Here is a 19,726-nt window from a genome sequence, read left to right as displayed (position 1 = left end):
TGTGGTGCTGAAGTCAGAGTAACAAGCTTATTTTCCCCTTAGTCAGTGGGTGAACAGTCGTATGCATTTCTAAAATATCCCGATTAATAAATGAGCGACTTGAACTTAACCTGCAAATCTTCTCCCTCACAAGGAGCCTTCCTCGGGTTCAGAAGTGTCCGAAGAGCAGGCCTTGCAGCTGGTCTGTAAGATCTTCCGTGTCTCCTGGAAGGACCGGGACAGAGATGTCATCTTTCTTTCTTCTCTTTCTGCACAATTTAAGCAGAACCCAAAAGAAGGTAGGAATCTAGCTTCACTGTTAAGAGAAAACAAGAGTGTCAGTCAGATCTTTGCCCTTCTGTTACCCACACTCACTTTCTCTTGCTTTGGGGTTAAATGTTTTGACTATAGATACAGTTCTTGATGAGGACACTGCTGTTTGGCCACTGTCCACAGATCTTACTGTAGACTATTTTTTTTTCAACTTTCATCATTTCTCTAGCAGAAAACTATATAAATAAGTTAACGTTCTCCATTATTTAAGTTGAAGTTAATGTCTCTAATAAATAAGAGTCCACTGGACGGTCTCCAGGGATGCTGGGAGAGGTGCTTGGATGACCTGTACTTGCTTGAAGTGCCGATCAGGTCATGTGCAGACCGTAGAGTAAATCTCGATCAAATTGCTTAGCGGGCTAAAACATTGATATTTTGCTGTGTTTCCAGGATTCTATTTTAAGAGGCTACCCTAAACCGTACTTCTATAACAAAGCAATAAAACGTCTAGCAAGATGGCAGCATTTCGGGCACTGACACTCTTCTTTACAGAAGTCATTTGGAATGTGGAAGAGATGGAGTGGTGTGCTGTGTGTTCCTTTCGTGTCACTCGACCATGACCCTGCTCCCTGATGTATTCCCGGTGCCTAGAAGTGTGCCTTGCACTTAATAATCCCTCTATAGAGGTACTTTAAATGAGTGAAATGAAAAGAAGATTGTCTTTCCCTTTTTTGTGCTGCGCATCTTCCCTGGCAGGAAAAGTCCCTCATGTTCTGGGAGATGGATAGTTCACTTCTGATTTTACTAGGATCTTATTATTATTATGGCTGTAGATGTGAGTCTGGCACCTGTGTGTTTCAAAAGCCTGCCACTTCTTCTTCTTCTTCTTCTTTTTTTTTTTTTTTTTGGGGAGTAACAGCTACTTTTTAAGAAAATTTTTATTCCAGAGAGAGCAAGAGAGTGAGCAATTTGAGGAGTGAAGAGGGTGGGAAGAGGGAGAGGGAGAGCACGACTCTCTACCAGACTCCCTGCTGAGCAAGGAGCCTGACACAGAGCTCGATCTCACAACCCCGTGATCATGATCACAGCCAAAATCAAGAGTCAGGCGCTCAGCTGGCTGAGCCTCCCAGGCGTCCCCTTGTTATTTTTCCTTTTTTTTTTTCTTCCTTTTTTTTTTTTTTTTAAAGATTTTATTTATTTATTTGACAGACAGAGATCACAAGTAGACAGAGAGGCAGGCAGAGAGAGAGGAAGGGAAGCAGGCTCCCCGCTGAGCAGGGAGCCCGATGTGGGACTTGATCCCAGAACCCTGGGATCATGACCTGAGCCGAAGGCAGAGGCTTAACCCACTGAGCCACCCAGGCGCCCCCCCCTTGTTATTTTTCTTATTGTAAACCTTAAGATTCTTAAATCTGTCTTGTACATATATAAGTGACTATTTTTAATAGCCAGATCAGATAAGGTTTACAGTGTTACAGCTCTCGTGTATTTAGTGATATTTAAAATGTATCTGAAGACCTGCCGTAAAACATTTGGGAGCTTCAAAGAATAAGGAAGGAGTTAGAAAATAGAATTTGTTCCAGAAGGCCAGATGGTGACTAAATATTAGAACCTTCATAAAAGATTTTGAACATGGCATTTAGTAGTTTTACTGTGCGTAATACACAGGTTGGTGAAGAAATGTGAACCCAGCTTTGTTTCTAGTACGATAAACAAATCTCTGTAGTCACACAGTTAATATATATGAGCAGCGATTCTCATTGGGTGCGCTCCAATTTTCTTTTTTCTTTTTTTAAGTATGTTTTGTATTTCGGCATGATTTTAGATTTACAGAAGAGTTTTGGAGATCGTGGCAGGAGTTCCCATACACCCTTCACCCAGTTTCCCTAATGTTTCCATCTTATGTAACCATAGTTTAGTTGTCAGAACTAAGATATTACTATTATCTGAACTCGGGCTTCGTTTGGATTTCACCGGTTTTCCCGCAGTGTCCTCTTACTGTTCCAGAATCCAATCCGGACGCCACACTGACCCTCTGGTTCCATTTGGCTGATTCAAGGACTGTGTGTATGAAGAAGCATTGTAACCTCTTCTTTATTCTGCCTTTCCAACAGTGTTCTCTGATTTTAAGGACTTGATTGGCCAGATTTTAATGGAAGTGCTAATGATGTCTGCTCAGACCAGAGATGAAAACCCCTTTGCCAGTCTGACGGCCACGTCTCAGCCAATTGCAGCGGCAGCTTGGTCACCAGACAGAAATCTCATGCTCGCTACCGGCTCCAACCCAGGAACTAGCCCCATGTTCTGCGGCGCGGGGTCCTTCGGCGCCAGCTCTTTCTCGAGGTCAGTGCGGTTCCTTGTGCAGCGCAGAGCTCGGTAGTAGAACAGCCAGGAAGCGCGTGAGGGCAGGGACCGCTCCCTCACGGGCCTTTCAGTCACATGGCGGCGTGGGTTGTGTTCGGGCGGGGGCACTCCGTGGCTGTGCCTTTTCCAGATGGGGTTGTCTGGCTTCCCGTGGTTAGGCAAATGGCTGGATATAGCACATTATTCTTTGGAAAGAAGGCTTTCGTGTACTGTAAATGTAGCCTCAAGATGGGCACGGTGGTCGGGTTATAACCATTTAGATGAGTATCTGAGAGATTCGTACACCTGAATGCTTAGAGATACGAAGTGTCACCGTACTGTTCTTGAAAAGCGTGAGTAGTTTCCATTTTCGTGATTTACCTCAAGTGTGTCTTCAATTTTCTCTTCTTTCCTCTCTTTCCCAACCGATTCAGCCTCTATGAAACTAGCCCAGCTCCCAGTTCAAGTTTCTGGAGCGCGGCGCCAGTGATGAGTCCGTCCTTTGCCTCCTCCCCTGCCCGTGCAGCCAGCCTGATGGCTGGGCCTGCCACTTCCCTCGGCCCCCATGCCGCGGCTCCTGGGTCTGCCGCAGGAAGCCAGCCCTCATCTCCACGGTATCGCCCCTACACCGTCACCCACCCGTGGGGGTCTTCAACTTCTCCTATCCCGCGGTCCCCCGGCATCTCCATTCTGTCCAGCTCGCCCAGCCTCCCCGCCCTCGCTAGTAGCCTTCAAGCGGTGCCCGCCAGCTCTCCCAGACAGAGACCCAGCAGCCTAGGGCCACCTTCCCTGGCCGCATCGCCCAGTGCCGCAAGCAGACGTCCCTCAGCTCTAAGGATCTCTCCTAGGTATTTATTCAGCAGGAGAGCTGGGTGCGTGTTTGCAGTGCAGGGAGAGGCGATTAACTCGCTTTGGAAGGACTGGTGTGTGACGCTGACCTCAGTTACGTGTGTTTCCCTGTTTGGGGTTATTAACCTGTGTGTGTAACCAGTCTGGTAGGCTCGCGCCCGAGTCCGTGCTTCTGCCAGGCTTCGATAACCCTAGAAGTTGTGGGTGTCCGTTGTGCGTCCCTTAGTCTGTTCTTACCCCTCACTCTTCCTCCTTCCTGTCCAAAAAAAAAGGAGTCACTTTCCGGTTTTTGAAATCTATCTAGTTCATGTGTCATTGCTCATTACAGATGAAGCGCAGAGGCTGTGGGCAGTTCGACTTGAGAGTTGGGGCTCACAGAGCACTTTTTAGCCCTCCGTACTATGGTCGATCATAGTTGGAATACAGTTAGCCCCGGGGGTGGTGGGAGCAAGTCTGGGCCTGTGCCTCTTACTTCTGACCACTGGTCTGGGCCCGTGCTTGTACCTTGACCCTCTGATTTGAGCCTGTTGGAGAGGAGCCCTAACAGAATGCCACTAATCCAATGTGCCCGGCCCCCCCGCCATGTACCTGCGTGCTTCTGTCATTGAGGTGAATTGTTTTTCTGCATGTCCGTAACCAGAACTTTTAGCATAACATTTAATTAAAAAGGGATAGCAGTTACAAAAGATTTCCACTTCTTGTTTTTTCCTTTGTTCCCTGATGACCTTTTTTGCTTCTGTTGTGGTAGTATGTACGACAGTCCTTTCTCCTTCCTCTTCCTCGCGCTTTCTGGCGACAGTAGTGATGAAGATGAAGAAGAAGATGGTGATGGTGATGATGAAGGTGGTGGTGGTGGTGATGAGTTTTCTTGTGTCCAGTTTGGGTCCAGGTATCGGAGGAATGGAGTCTCACCCCTGCATGTGCATAGGTGCTTAGGAACTAACTTTTATAAGCCCTCACTACGGGCATGCTTCGAATCTAAACAGGGCAGGTGAAATGAGACGGCTGGAGAGGCAGGATGTGGAGAGCTTGCATGGAGTGAGGCGTTAGGACCTTATCCCGGGGTAAAGTGGCACCTAGGGAAGTCTTCCTCATTGTTGCCTGGTAAGTTTGGAGGAACACTTATGTGTAATCATTTGTCAGAGACACAAACAGCGGATTAAAGATGAGTCATCAAGCCTAAGGTCTGAAATGAGGGACCCTTCGTTCATCTATGGCGGGTTTTCTTTTGAACTGCCAGATGTGAGCAAACCGTACACAGCGGGGGCATGTTTCCTTACGTGCGGTTGCATGGACTGCTGCTACTTAGGAATGGCAACGGGTGTGTGTGTGTGTGTGTGTGTGTGTGTGTGTGTTTCCCCCTCTCCTGCCCCAGCCCGGTGTGACAATCTGTTTAAGAGTGTGTGGGGCCATCCCGTCTGGTATAACTGATTCTGCTTTCACTTCTAACCTTAAATTTCACTGATCACCTCCTTGACCACAGTGAAGCTAGACCCTTGTTTAGACAGCCTCTGGAATGACAGTCAAGGCTGACACTTAGTTCATGATGCTGCTGAATGTTCCCCCCAACCCCCGGAAGCCGTGTGAAAAAAGACTGCTTGGGTTCTCTAGGTGACTTTGGGCAAGAAGATATAATAGCACCTTCTTTCTGAACCTCTGACTCATTGTCTTACGATTTTGCTCTTAAATTGAAGTTTCCACTGGATTGATTTGGTATTTGTGCTCAGCACTGTTCAAAAATAACTCCAGGTTATAAATAGAGCCGGCACTAGGCCTTAGGTACACTTCATTAAATTTGACAGCGTTCAGAAGAATCATTAGAGAGAGTACATAAAGAGAGAAAGGAATGTTCGTGCAAGGTTGGATATCGATTCAGGAAGGTTGATATTTGTATTGGGTTGAATGTTGTGTTACTGTTTCTCAAGTAAATTTCCCGAAGGTGGAAGTGTCTTTTTCACATGGATAAAATCCTACTGCGTGATTACGGTAATGCAGACGGCATCCTTTTTAGGAATCTGTTTCCGTACATGATGGAAGTGCTTTGTTAATTGGTTTTACTGTAAATGGTGAGAGAAATGCTCTCTCTCCCTCTCTCCCTATCTCCAGCTTGCGCTCACGAAGATACCAGATTGTGTGCTGCTTTTACTAGCACTACGCTCCTAGCATCCCGGCCTCGTCTCTGATCTAGATTCTGCAGTTACATGGAGAGATAACTGTGTAATGATAGCTCTAAATACTGAGCATCGCAGGCCAGACCCCGTGCCAGCACCCTGCACACATTATCCCTCTGTCCTCACAGCGGCCCTCCCAGCTACCATAAGGAACCTGGGGGACAGGGAGGTCAGTCGCGTAACTAAGTATGCGGCAAGGCCAGAGTCTCCGCACCACCACGCTGTGCTCGCGGTAGCGCTCGTGCTGTTCTCGTCCCTCACTGGCTACCTCACTCCTGAGTGTTTATGCTTTTACTCTGTTCTTGGCAAGGAAATGCCAGCCTTTTACTCGGTAATTACAAAATTCCATTCAGTTGGCAGGTCCTTTGCTGGCTGTTAAAATGGAATCTGATCTCTCCAGATTTTGGCAACTTCATAACTTTCTGAATCGCTTTCAAGCAGAATGTGAGAGGATGTAGAAAAATACATAACTGATTAAGCAAATAGGCACTCAAGAGTGCGTAGGGCCAAAACCAAGAGGAGGTCACAAAAACACTTGTTAATTTGAGTGATCAGGAAGTACCAGGTATTTTCTTGCCAATCGATCTTCCCAGAATTTCATTCACATTCAGGTGAGCAGTTTCTGCACCTGCGCCTTACCCGGTGAGATGAGTGTTGTAGAAGGAGCAACAGGGGCCGCGTCTGTCCCCCTCCGGCCCCCCATCCTGCTCGCCTGGTGACGTTGACAGGTTACAGATGTTTTTGGAAGTGGTTGGGACACACGTTCATATGTTAATTATCTATGGTGGGGACGAGGAGGATTAACTTAAGAAAGGCAGAACATGGCTCCTGTGACGTCCTATAGCCCTCTGTGAGAGGAGCTTTTTGAATTCTGAGGATCGACCTGATGCCGGAGCGAAACGAGCAGAGTGAGAGAATCGTCTTGTAATGAAGATAACATAGCATTTGCTCTGAGGAAAGTTTTTCCAAGTGTTTGCTGGGAAAGAAATCTATTTGTAATTGCTCAGATATTTCAGCAAAGGAGGGTCGGGAACCCGTGTGAATAGAGAAAGGGACAATTAGCAAATGGTAAAAGATGGTCACATTTACCCTCTCGTTTCTGCTGCCCGTCACTGCTTGGAGATGAAACATGGACACACTCCCACCATGTGTGTCTCCAAACCCTCCAGTGACGTCCCTGCTCACACAGAATAAAACACAGAGCCTTGCCCAGACCCACCAGACCCTTGGTCTCACATACACACACGTGCACACACCACACGCGCGTGCATTCCTCCTTTCCGACCTCACATGCCTCCCCTCGCCTACACCTTCTGCTGCTCGCCACCCTGTTCTTTTTTTTTTTTTTAAGATTTTATTTATTTATTAGAGTGAGTGAGAGAGAGAGCATGAGATGGGAGAAGGTCAGAAGGAGAAGCAGACTTCCCACGGAGCTGGGAGCCCAGTGCGGGACTCAGTCCTGGGATTCTGGGATAGTGACCTGAGCCGAAGGCTTGCCCAACCAACTGAGCAATCCAGGTGCCCCTTGCCACCCTGTTCTTGACATCACTTAGCATCATCCCTGATGCCTTAGGCCTTTGCGCTTACTTCCTCACTTTGGACAGCTGTCCCCAAGATGGCTGCATGGCTTGTGCCCCTGACGCCCTCAGGTCCCTGTCTACAGACCATCCTCCCAGAGGGTCATATTACACGTTATATAAAGCACACACGCACACTTACTGCCCTTCTCTGTCCCCATGCTCCGCTTTCGTTGTTTTCATAGCATTCCTGTATTGTTTTGGACTGTCCCCCGCTCTAGAGTGTAATCGCCGTACCAGCAGGCTCTGTTCCATTCTGTGTGCTGGCCCCAGAGCCTACAACAGCGCCTGGAATACACGGCACGCCGTGAACCTTTGTTCAATGAATTCACACTGCTCGAATCCCACTGTTCTGACTTTGCCTTGCACTGAGAAAACACTTTCAAGTCTGCATTCAAAAAAGTGGGTTACATAGGAGAGAGATTATTCATGCCATTATAGAAGAAATTACCAAGGAACATGTTTTCTCGCTGCATTTCAAATGGGATTCGGCTTGCACAGATCTCATGCATGTTGGCTCCCCAGAAGGATTTGCATTGTGTTTCCAAAAGGATTCAGGTATATTTCTATTATGGGACGTAATCACTTTGTTAAATTGGACTGTCAATGTGGTTACCAGAAAACGGCTCTCACATTGTCCCAGAAGGAGGTATAAGTTTGTAGAGACTCACAGGACTGGAATGTGACATATTTCCAATGTGGTATTCCATGTGTCACAGTTGTTAAAAGCATCATGACTTTCAGAATAAGTTGTTTAGGGAAAAATGAAATGTTATTTTAAAACTTTAAGGATGTTTATCTCTAGCATGAACACACGCACACGAACACTACGCCGCTGCCTCCTTCCGCGTGGCTTTCAAAATTGGAGTCCGGTGCTCTCACCTTCAACCTGAAGATCGTTGTGCGTTTTGATCGTTGAGACCTGTGTGAAGTGTTGTTGAGACCGGCCACTGTTCATGCCAGGGGATCGTGGTTTACTTCCCCACCTTTAGGGCCAATCTTAAAATCGGTAATTTGTGGACAAATGCTGGAGTTTAGTCTGCATTTCCTATTTGGTTAAATTTTATTTCATTTTTTTCGTCGTCTTCAGTTCTTGAGAGTTAGCTGAAGTGTTTTTTGGTGTCTGACAGATGATCCCCAAAATATACCAACTTCTTTTAGCTATGAAAATTCTCTAATATATTCTGGGTGCCTTTCATTGCATTGCCTGGAATGAGACAATCTTCTACATACATTGTCACTTTTCATATCTCAGTGAAACAGCTGTGAAGATACCTCAGTTGGCTTTGAGGTGTTTTTTTTTTTGTTGTTTTTTTTTTTTTAAAGATTTTATTTATTTATTTGACAGAGATCACAAGTAGACAGAGAGGTAGGCAGAGAGAGGGAGGGAAGCAGGCTCCCCGCCAAGCAGAGAGCCCGATGCGGGACTCGATCCCAGGACCCTGAGATCATGACCCGAGCCGAAGGCAGTGGCTCAACCCACTGAGCCACCCAGGCGCCCTGGCTTTGAAGTGTTTTAAGTTAAAATTCAGTGGAATGTGTCAGCTGAGGATGGACCCTAGTTTCAGTGGCCACTGCGTAAGCCCGCTGACTTCACGCAGGTGTTTGCGTGCTGGCTGTGGGTACTGACCCAGCTGGCAAGGACTTACCGGCATCAAATGTAAGACGCTTTTCATCAGAAGTGTAAAAATGTGAAAAATTTGGGTCTTATTATCAAGGAAATGTATGGTTGAAATTTTCATTTTAAACATGAGGCAGATCGGTTTTCATTGTTTTCTGCAAGAAGCACTCAAAGGAAAATTAACCTTAGTTGGGTCTGGGGAAAGCCTGTGTTGGTCAAGTTCATCTTTGGAAGTGCAGTGAATAATGGGCTGACATCAGACAGAAGAGGAAAGAATCACAGAGAGCTTAAAACTGAGATGGTGCAGTAAGAAAATATCTCCCATTCCCCTTTCTACTTTTGGGGATTCACCACACTTCTCATATTTGTGGGTGAGTTTTGCTGTTTCTTTCTGATGGTTGCTTTTTTGTCCCACCCCACCCCCCCCAACAATGCTTTCTTCTCTCTTCCGTTCTATCAGACCTGTAGAGCAGATTGTTGGAATTCAGATTTACTAGACTCTGGCCTGAAAGCCTTGGATTTAAAACTGGCATTGTTTTCATCTTTATAGTTTTAATACCATACTTTCATCCAAGGTCAAACCTCTGAGCACCAGGGGTTTGAGCTGCACAGATCCACATATATGTGGATTTTTTCAATAAATATGGTGCAGTACTGTAAATGTATTTTCTCTCCTTTATGGTTTTTGTTTTTTAAGATTTTTTATTTTATTTATTTGACAGAGATCACAAGTAGGCAGAGAGGCAGGCAGAGAGAGAGGAGGAAGCAGACTCCCCATGAAGCAGAGAACCCAACACAGGGCTCGATCCCAGGACCCCAGGATCATGACCCGAGCCGAAGGCAGAAGCTTTAACCCACTGAGCCACCCAGGCGCCCCTCCTTTATGGTTTTCTTTTCTTTTCTTTTTTTTTAAAGATTTTATTTATTTATTTGACAGACAGATTACAAGTAGGCAGAGAGGCAGGCAGAGAGAGAGGGGGGAAGCAGGCTCCCCACTGAACAGAGAGCCCAATGTGGGGCTCGATCCTGGGATCCTGAGATCATGACCTGAGCCGAAGGCAGAGGCTTAAACCACTGAGCCACCCAGGCGCCCCTGGTTTTCTTAACAGTATTTTGGTTTTTTTAGCTTAAGAATAATATTTAAGAATATACTGTAAGAATACAGTATATAATACACATACAAAATACATGGTAATAGACTGTTACGTTATTAGTAAGGCAAAGTAGGCTGTTAGTCATTAAGTTTTTGGGGAATCAGAAGTTAAATGCAATTTTCAGTTGCATGGAGTTGGCACTCCTAAACCCTGTGTTGTTCAAGGGTCAGCTGTATTTTTTTAAAATTCTGAGGTCAGTTATGCATATATTCCAGAATTAGTCATGTATATCTATGCATCTACCTGCATAATGTGTTGTTAATACCTCAATCCCTATTAGTCCTGTTGGTTTCTAGCCTTTAATTGTCTGCCCCAGTCGAAGTGGGCATGGGTGGGTTTTTCAAGGTCATGCTGTTCTTCCCATCCTTTGTCATCTTTCACAGGTAATTTTTTTTGTTAAGTTTATGCTTTCTCATTTCCTTTTCATTTCAAAATTCCTAGCCTCTCTGGTTGCCATGATTACTCTCTTCGTATCTTTCGTGTGTATCAAATAAATTTGTGAGCTAAACATCAGATTTGGTATGTGACTTCTTGATGGCTGATCTCCACTTTGATTTCCTCACACCTAGCCCTTGAGAGAACGTTTGGCTTTGGTCTCGGTGAATAGTTAATTGCTAATCATAACAGTGCTTCGTGCCATGTCCTGATTCTGTTTTACAAAGCACTTCAGTTAGGTTTCCTTTAAGCCTCCCTGCAGAGGAGAAGAGAAGGTTCTAGGGTCAGGTGACAGGCAAGCAGCACAGCCGGAATAGAACCCGAGTTGGGATAACCCTACACAGGATTTTTGTTTTGTTTGTGTTTACTGTACAACTTTGCCTTTTTCATGGAGAGTTTTGGAAATTTTTACGTTAATACAAGTAGGTTTATGTTTCTTTCTATAACTGGACGGTTCTCCTCCTCTGGTCCTATTGCCAAAGGCTGGCTGAAGGCTTTTGAGGTTATGCCAGAAGTCGTGAGAAGGGGTCTTCTTGTTCGCCTTCATTACTTTACGCCTCCTGAGTTCAGTGACAGCAGTAGCATCGTCTTTCTCCACCTCCGAGTCAGCTTGAGTGAAGCTGGCCGGTTTGATTTAAATCCATGTACTAGCCCTTCTAATGCCAAGCCCAGTAACAGTTCCTAGTCCTCCTGGCTTTGTCAGTGGCCATTCCCAGTAAGATAAGGTGTTGGGTCTCTGATCCAACTCTCTTCTTAGGTCAGTACGGTGTTTAGCAGGAGTTCCTGTTGCTGGACTTGGAGCAGGTGCGGTGAGCAGTCCGCTCCGGCCTCGGCTGCATGGGTGTCTGTGCTTTGTCGTGGGTGCAGGGATCCTAACGGGCTTTCTGCTGCAGAAATGCAAACTCTGTCAAAATGATTCATTGAGAAGAGGTAAGAATCACCAATTTTCTTTTCTCTTCTCCGAAGTTTGGGAGCCTCTGGTGGGGCAAGTACCTGGGATTCCTACAGTGACCATTTCACCATTGAGACCTGCAAGGAGACAGACATGCTGAACTACCTCATCGAGTGTTTTGACCGAGTTGGGATAGAGGAAAAAAAAGCACCAAAGGTAATACGAAACAGATCCAGTTAAAAAACCCATCAGAACCTGGTTATTTTTTGATAAATGATCATTTGCCCCCTTTGGCAACATTTCTTCCCTTATTCAGTGAGGAAAGTGGTTCTCCAGCATGTGTTATGTGCCAGGCGCCGTGCTGGGAGCTCAGGGCATTAGCAGTGAATCAAAACACACAAAGAACTCACAGAACCCTCACAGAACGCACGTCCTCGTGGCAGGAAGAAGTGATGGGGGCAAGTGCCATTGCCACCAGGGTCTTACATGGCCCTCACAGTTTCCGGTAGACTGTGACAAGCGTGGTAATAACTGCTCACGGAGGGACCGCCGACCCTGGGCTCCGTCTGTAGGAGCTCAGATCTCACGGTTGTTCGGTTGACCTAGTGTAGGCAGGAATTGTTTTTATTGTACGAAGGAGCAAATGCATCTCGGAGACACTGAGTGATTGTCTGCAGTCACATGAAAGTCACAAAAACGGGATTTAAACTCCAGAAGCTATGCTTTTTCTCCTGTTTCATGCCGACTTTATTGTTATTTCATTCCCTGTTCGTTGTCCACTTCTGGTTTCCCAGACTAGTCCACTTGTCCCCCTGTTAGTCACGTATTTGTGACGGGCCTCTCCGGGGTTTGTCGCACTGAACCTTAGCGGAAGCGGAACATGGGCGCCTCACTCTCCCGCTCTCTCTGCTCTGACTGTGGAGTTGGGCGGAGGCAGCACACGTGGACGATATAGTTACTCTAGTTTGTTTGTCACGAGTCAAGCAAGAGAAAAGCGTGCCGCGTCCTGGAGATGGACGTCTCCTGATTCTTGTCCGTTTTCAACAGCGCAAGCTTATTCTGTTGGTTTTTGCCGTCCTGACCTTGGCCTTCTCTTTCAGACGTGCAGCCAGCCGGCGGTCAGCCAGCTTCTGAGCAACATCCGCTCGCAGTGCATATCCCATACTGCGCTAGTCCTGCAAGGTTCCCTCACGCAGCCAAGGTAGGAGGAACCGGGTGCGCCCGGGGTAGCCGGGAGAGGACTCTGTCTGTCAGCAGACGTCGGGCGTCCGGCCGACTTGCCTCACCTTGGATAATGCACGTTCTCACCTGCAAGATGAAAGGGGTTGACTGGATGACCCAGGAGGTCCCGTTCCTTCTCTGTAACACTAGGAAAATGAAACACTCTCTGTCTGCTTTACCTCTAGACCACTGTTGACATAGGTCAGCACCAAGGCTCCTTGAAATCAGGGGAGAGCTTTGAAAAGAATGTGCAGGTTCTCACTTTCCATGTGCCCTACAGTCTGTTTCTGTTACTCAGTGATAAATAATAGTGGGAGAGCAGTTCGTTCTGGAATCCCCCAAAGTACAGACTACGTTATTGATTGTTTCGGAGGGTCCCACCAAGGTTTCGAGTTCAATGAAAGAGTATTTATGTATTCCATTTCTTTTACTTAAATATCTGAAGGAAAAGTGATGCGAAAACACCTAAGGAAGAAATGGCAAAGTCACAACATTTATTTGTTCTGGTGCTCTTATATTACTCTCTGTTCCAGAACCATCTGTGTGTGAAACTTGTCAAAAAGAAGGAAAAGGTGGGGGCACCTGGCTGCCTCAGTCAGGGGAGCGGGGGACTCTTGATCTGCCAAGTTCGAGTTCGAGTTGGGTATAGAGATTACATAAATAAATGAACCTTAAAAAGGAAAAAAAAAGAAGAAGAAGAAGAAGAAAGAAAGGATAAACATGGATCAAAACCTCAAGAAATATTCTGTGGTTAAAATTAACAAGAGTTTTATTTAAAAGTCCTCACCCATCGCTGATCTTTTTCTTTTCAGTTGGCTGCGCCATAAACAAATAAGTAAAAGAGACCTATAATGCTTCATTTTTGGGGTAATGCTTTATTTTTGAAGGGCTTGACTGTAGGAAAAGATGGCTTCTTTGAAACTTTCTGTAGTCTCTTCATTCAAAAGACCAAAAAGCGATGATGAACAATTTAAGAAGGTTGGTCTTTTGCCAGAATTGTTGTGTAGAATATTTGAGAGATTTAAAGTTTGACGTTTGACTGGACACTTCTGCCGGCGTGACAGCCCGTGCGCCGTATTGTCGCACACTGATGAGCTGAGCCATCGCGGTTTGCCTCTTGTGGGTTCGCAGGTCCATGCAGCAGCCGTCCTTCCTGGTGCCGTATATGCTGTGCAGGAATCTCCCGTATGGCTTCATGCAGGAGCTGGTGCGGACCACTCACCAGGATGAAGAAGTGTTCAAGCAGGTGAGGCTTTGGGAGCTTCTGTGCCAAGGCTGATTTCTCAAGACACCCTCTACTGAAAACTTTGGTTTCAGAATTTGAACACACTTTGTTCTTTGCTCGGAGAGATCTACCTGAGATTTCTCTCTTGAGATAACCAGATTGACAGCTGCATGGTTCAGATCGTTTGTCCATTTCAAGCCGTCAGGCATCGAGTGTTGTAAGCAGTGCTGAGTGCCCTGAGAGGTAAGAAGTCACCTGAGGCTCTGTCCCTGATTTCAAGGTGCTTTCAACACAGGCATGCTAAGAGATGGCACGCGACATGACATGCATTCGCCAGTTGAGTCATGTCGAAAATTAGTTCTCCAAGTTTGCAAAAAGGAGATTAGTAAACCAGCGACCGAATTAGCTCAGTGCAGTCTGCGTACCACACAGGATCTTTTGTCTTCTCGCCACTCAACTGGGAACGATGTCTCATATCTTGCTAATTACTTCTTTCATTAAGTATTCATGCAGTTTTTATATCTCACTGTGTGAAGTCAAGTGAAAATGCAGATTTGGGATATTTAGGAATAAAGCTATTTATTTAGTCTGAAAGGTTTCTTCTGAGGTGAAACTTTGGCATCACGCTTGGTCGCTGTGTTCCGGCCTGTGTCATGACATGAGCACTTGGCCACAGCAGCTCTCACACAAGCTGTTTCCGGTGACGGAAGGATTTTTATGACACTTTCTTATAATTTACCATATGATTGTTTCTTTCTACACAGAACAGAGGCAGTAGCTCTAAGTGATATGATTAATTTTTTTATACCTAATATTATTTGTAACTATTAATTTGAAATCTCAGGAATTGTGTTTTTAGCAGTTTCTAAAATGTTAGTAAAAGAAGAATCCAGAAGCAAAACTCCTAGTTAAGTGTCATGACCGTGTTAGGAATTCATCGACTCCTTCTCTTAGATGATGGTCTTGTTGACTGCAGGAATACTCAAGGCAGCATAGTGAGCTTTTCCTATGTGCAGAGAGAAAAGTGAATTCTGATGAAAATAAACAACCATTAGGCTCCTGAGTGGCTCAGTCAGTTAAGCGTCTGACTCAGTCTCAACTCAGGTCTTGCTCTCAGAGTTGTGGGATCGAGCCCCAGGTCGGCCTCCACTCTGGCATGGAGCCTACTTAAAAAAAGAAAAAGAAAACAGAGAATAAATAACCATCTTGGAAGGTTTAAGGGGAGCCGTCTGTTGTGTACGTGATGTGCATTAATTAGAGTACTTTTCTGCGGCACCCGGCTGGCTCAGTCAGTGGAGCGTACAACTCTTGATCTTGGGGTTGTGAGTTCGACCCCCACATTGGGTAGAAATAACTTAAAAAATAATCTTAAAAAAAAAATGAGAACACTCTCCCTGTTGTACAAGACATCATTTGAGGAACCCAGAGTAGCTTTAGCTCTATAAAATCGGACCAGTGATCAGCTGAAAGGGCTGTGTTATGCTTATCTTATTCATAAAGGAACTGACACAAATGTTGTGAAGTGACCCCTTTGCACATAACATAAAACGAACCAATCCAGTGGCTTTTAGTGCATTCACAGTGTTGTGCACCAGCTGTTTGTTTTTATTTTCCTCCGGTGGCTGGGGCAGATGGGAGTGGGGCAAAGAGAAGCTTAAGCAAGGCCCCACAGGGAGTGTGGAGCCGGGTGTGGGGCTCGATCTCACAACCCTGAGATCATGCCCTGAGCCAAAATCGAAGAGTCAGACGCTTAACCCACCGAGCCACCCAGGTGCCCCCCACTGTTTCTTTTTAATCAGGGCATTCTGATTCCTCTTCTGCCACTCAGTCCTGAACACTCCTTGTCTATCTTCGTATTACCATGTGCTTTTTTCTAGAGAAAAGTGATGAGTGAGTGGCAAATAGCACTTCACCTTTTTGTCTGAAGAGTTGGGCAGATTTGAACTCTTAAATCTTTGACTGAAACTTCAGTCTTCTTTTAATGTTGGAAATGTTCACAGATAAATAGAACAGTAGCTAGAATTTAGGATTGGAGATGAACATTTGTGTTTTTTGTCATTGCTCAAAAGCGTTTATTTGAAAACAAGAGAATCGTTTAAAATACATAAGTCAGGGGCGTCTGGGTGGCTCAGGTGGTTAAGCATCTGCCTTTAGCTCACATCATGATCTCGGGGTCCTGAGATCAAGCCCCACATCGGGCTCTCTGCTCAGCGGGGAGTCTGCTTCTCCCTCTCCTTCTGCCCCTCCTCCTGCTCATCTCTGTCTCAAATAAATAAACAAAAATCTTTAAAAAAAATTAAGTCACATGAATATTATAATGCTTGACTATTTGAAAAATATTATAGCTAATCTTGTCTATTATAAATTAAATCCTACCTGCAAAGAGGATAAGTCTTCTAGAAAACACTAAGATGTTTTCTTCATAGCATTCTGGAAAAATGTATTAAGATTTTTCTAGATTGACCAATTGTGAAATTTATTTTGGTGATTTGGGAAGTTCAGTTTTGTGTTTCTTGATTGTAATACTGTCACTCCCCCATCACCACACCTAAGCTTTACCTGTCCATTTTTAGTTAACTTCTGACAGCACATTACTTCTATCCTGATGGTTTTGAGTTGCAAAAACTGGGGTGATCTCTTCCAGAGCTATCTTTTTATCTCAAGACACTCCACAGACACTTTGTAATCCAGGGCACTTTTTTTTTTTTTTTTTTTTTTTTTTTAAATCCTGGGCTCCTTAAATGACCAGGCTGCACAGTACAGTGGGATGAAATTAGTAGGAAAGGGAATTTTTCAGATTTCCTAGGGGCTTTATAGAGCACTCCCATGTCAACTTGTTGACATTTGGGTTTTCACCTGTTGTTTATACCATCTTCTCCTTAATGTTACTGGTCTGGAATCCCAACCAACTCCCTAAGTGAGTTGGTCAGTGAGTGCATGGTGGCATTTGTAGATGAGCTATGCTGAGCAAATTGTGCATGGTGACAGCGTGCCCTGGTGTTGATGGTAAACTTGGGAAAATAAATCCGGGTGCCCTCGAGCTCTGGCGTCATGTCCGTGCATACATTTTACCACAAATGGAGATAAGTCATTCCAGTCAAGTTTTCTTCTGCATACTCCACATTTACCAGCTACCTCTTTGCTCTGTGTAATTAAAGTTAACGAAATGATGATAATATCCATTACTGGTGTGTTTTTCCTGTTCTCTTCAAAATAGGGAATGATGGAAAGAATCAGAAGGAAGTGGAAGAGTATTTTTAAATACTGATAGAATTGAGAAGATACTGGAACATTTAGTCCAGTTTCTTTATAGATTGTAGGTGCTTCGTTATCAGAAACATAGTCATTGTCGAGATGTGGAGAATTCAGTAGACTAGAGTAAGGACCCTTGGGGACTCCTATAGCGGGCTCAAAAATTGTGAGTTTCTGTTGAGTCACTCGGCGTCCTGCCAGAGAATCGGGGCTCCCCAGATCCTGTTACCTCCGGAAAATCCAGCTATATATATTTCTTTATCATTAGCCTTGTGGAAGGACAGAGCCGCACTCTGTGGCCGGATACCAGACTCCTTTCTAAACAAAACAGCTTTTCCTTGGGGAAGGTGGAAATGCTTAGACATTCAGACTCAGCACTTTATTTTAGCACGCCTCCTGTTCTTACGTTTTCCTAAACTTACATTTCTGATTTTTTTTTCTTACAGATCTTTATCCCCATTTTACAAGGCCTGGCCCTCGCTGCCAAAGAGTGCTCCCTCGATAGTGACTACTTCAAGTACCCCCTCATGGTAAACCTTTGTTCTTTCTCTTTAAGCCGTTCAGTAAACGCTTTCTCCCAGATGATTTTAACATGGACTTTTCTTTCAGGTTATCAGCCTTGTTTTCACACTTAAAACCTTAAAGCACTGTGCTGGCCGCATAGTGTTTGGTGTGCAGGGATGCGTCGGTGAAGACAGGGAGGTAGCAGCCCAGGACATATTCCATGCATGCGAGCTTAGGCAGGAGTCAGTGACACAAGCGCCGGAATGCACTTGGCCTGACGTTGTAGCTTAGGAAAAAGACGATTCTTGGTGGATCCTTCTCCTCCTGGCAACAGGCATGCTGTAATCGGGATGAAATTTTGTTATTTAAAAAAAAAAAAAAACAAAACTATTACAAATACAAGGAGAAGGACAGAGTTATACTAGGAAGAGTAACCCAGCTTTATGAAGTGACTTTCTATAGAAAAATCTCAGAGTAGTTTTCTTGTTCGCCCTCCCCATTTCCTTCAGGCTTCCTGTGGGAAACAGACTGCTTAGCTCATTCACGCACCTACAGCAAGCATAAATCGGACAGACCTTTCCCTAGATGCTCATGGAGGGCCCTGACTGCTGTGAACACACTGGAACCAGAAAGAAAGGAAAAGGCCCTTTTCTTTCTGAATTGGCTCCTTGGAAATTTGGAGAGAAAAATACTCGGACATATGACTAAATATTTTTCAGTCTAGGATGTGAAGGAAAAAAATAACAAAATACGAAATTAGCTAACTCAGTGAATGAATACAATCTTGTATAAATTGAGGCCCTGATTAAATCGATCTTTTTACGGACTTGATTCCGTCTTACATTAAGTCAGTGCTCACTGAGGACCTCTTCTGTGCCAGATACTTGGCTAATTAGACAAGGCACCTTTCTACTAATTGCCCCTGACCCACTACAGAACTCAAGTCCACAACAGTGCAAATGACCACACCGTGATAAATGCTAACACGGGTGAACATGAAGGGGGCCTGTCTCTGTTTTAATCAATCAAAATGGAGCTAAGAGGCAAAGATAGTGTTGGGAAATTAGAGAGCGAAATGGGATTCTTTTTAAAAAACAGCTTTGAATGGATTTATGTCAGGGCTCTTTCTACTGCCCCTGCCGTTCGGGTTTCTAATAAAATTCTGTTAATCCTTTGGCGCGTTATTCTGTCTGTGCCAGATAAGAGGAAGTGAAACCATCTGATTGTTTGAGTCCAGTGATGAAATATTCGAGTGCACATTTGTTCTCAACGAATGATGTAAATGTTCCTTCGCGGTACTGTTAGCTTTTCTGTGGCGGTATGAACGGCTCGATGTTTCAGGAAGGAGCTTTCAGTGTCAGATAGCAACAAAATGTTCTTCTCGGTCAAAAGACAAAGACCTCCATTATGGCAGACAATAGCTTTATTTTATACCATCACTGATGCTTGTCCAGCGGGGAGGGTGCAGTGCGAGGAGAGATAATGGGAGCAGGAAGAGGAAGACCACCGGAGCTGGAACCAGAAACAATTGTGATTGTTCTCTGGCCCAGTGCCTCCTCACGTTGCCATACCCTCGAATCACCTGGGGATCTTTAAAATTAAACACCTGGTGCCTGCCTCCCACACACTGTGGTTCCACTGGTCACGGGTATGGTGAGGATGGGGCCTAGCATTGGGTTTTTCCAGCTCCCCCGGTGATCCCGGTGTGCAGCACTGGTTGGGAACTCCTGCCCTGTGCGGTGAGAACTTTTCCTTCTCGGTGCACCCCAGAGACCTGTCAGGGCCTCCCTGCATGACTCACAAGCAGCTTCCGCGGGCCAGCTCGGGAACTTTGGTAGCTATGTTCAAATCACAGAAAATGGAGCTCACTGTTCAAACAGTGTTTGATTGGAACACGCCGGCTATGTTAAACTGTGTTTATGTCCCTTAAACCTACTTTTCCTGATTCTCTGAGAATGATTGCAGCTCCAAAGGAGAAAACCCTGGAGTTCTCAGAAATATCCGAGATCTTGAAGCCAAGTAAGGCTTTTAAATATGTTCTGAATGTGGTAGCTTATTAGATTGCAATGATAAATAGTCCTGTTTCAGCACTGGCAAGACGAGCCGTCCCAAGTTGATGAAGCATATCTTTTTTTTGACATGGAAAGATGTTAAGTGAAAAAATCACTTTTTGTAAAACTAAACACATGTATTTCAGTGTGGATCAGCACAAAAATATGGCTGGAAAGCT

At 45.1% G+C, this 19,726-nt stretch overlaps 1 protein-coding gene across 2 annotated transcripts in view; it reads left to right on the top strand.

Moving 5' to 3' along the window:
* Positions 1–19,726, top strand: part of LOC111154619 (ubiquitination factor E4B) — a 122,973-nt gene that overhangs the window by 64,753 nt on the left and 38,494 nt on the right. The window contains exons 5-11 of one of the 2 annotated variants that reach the window (XM_022514338.1): positions 134–278; positions 2,367–2,595; positions 3,030–3,443; positions 11,369–11,510; positions 12,395–12,495; positions 13,647–13,761; positions 17,439–17,522. In XM_022514338.1, coding sequence (XP_022370046.1) covers positions 134–278; positions 2,367–2,595; positions 3,030–3,443; positions 11,369–11,510; positions 12,395–12,495; positions 13,647–13,761; positions 17,439–17,522 — 1,230 coding nt within the window. The remainder of the gene's footprint in view (positions 1–133; positions 279–2,366; positions 2,596–3,029; positions 3,444–11,368; positions 11,511–12,394; positions 12,496–13,646; positions 13,762–17,438; positions 17,523–19,726) is intronic. The other variant, XM_022514339.1, reaches the window with a different exon arrangement.

The sequence above is a fragment of the Enhydra lutris genome, unplaced genomic scaffold (genome assembly GCF_002288905.1).
Source record: "Enhydra lutris kenyoni isolate GAN:26980312 unplaced genomic scaffold, ASM228890v2 scaffoldscaffold38, whole genome shotgun sequence".
Lineage (NCBI taxonomy): Eukaryota > Metazoa > Chordata > Mammalia > Carnivora > Mustelidae > Enhydra > Enhydra lutris.
This window is presented reverse-complemented; position numbering and strand designations above follow the sequence as displayed.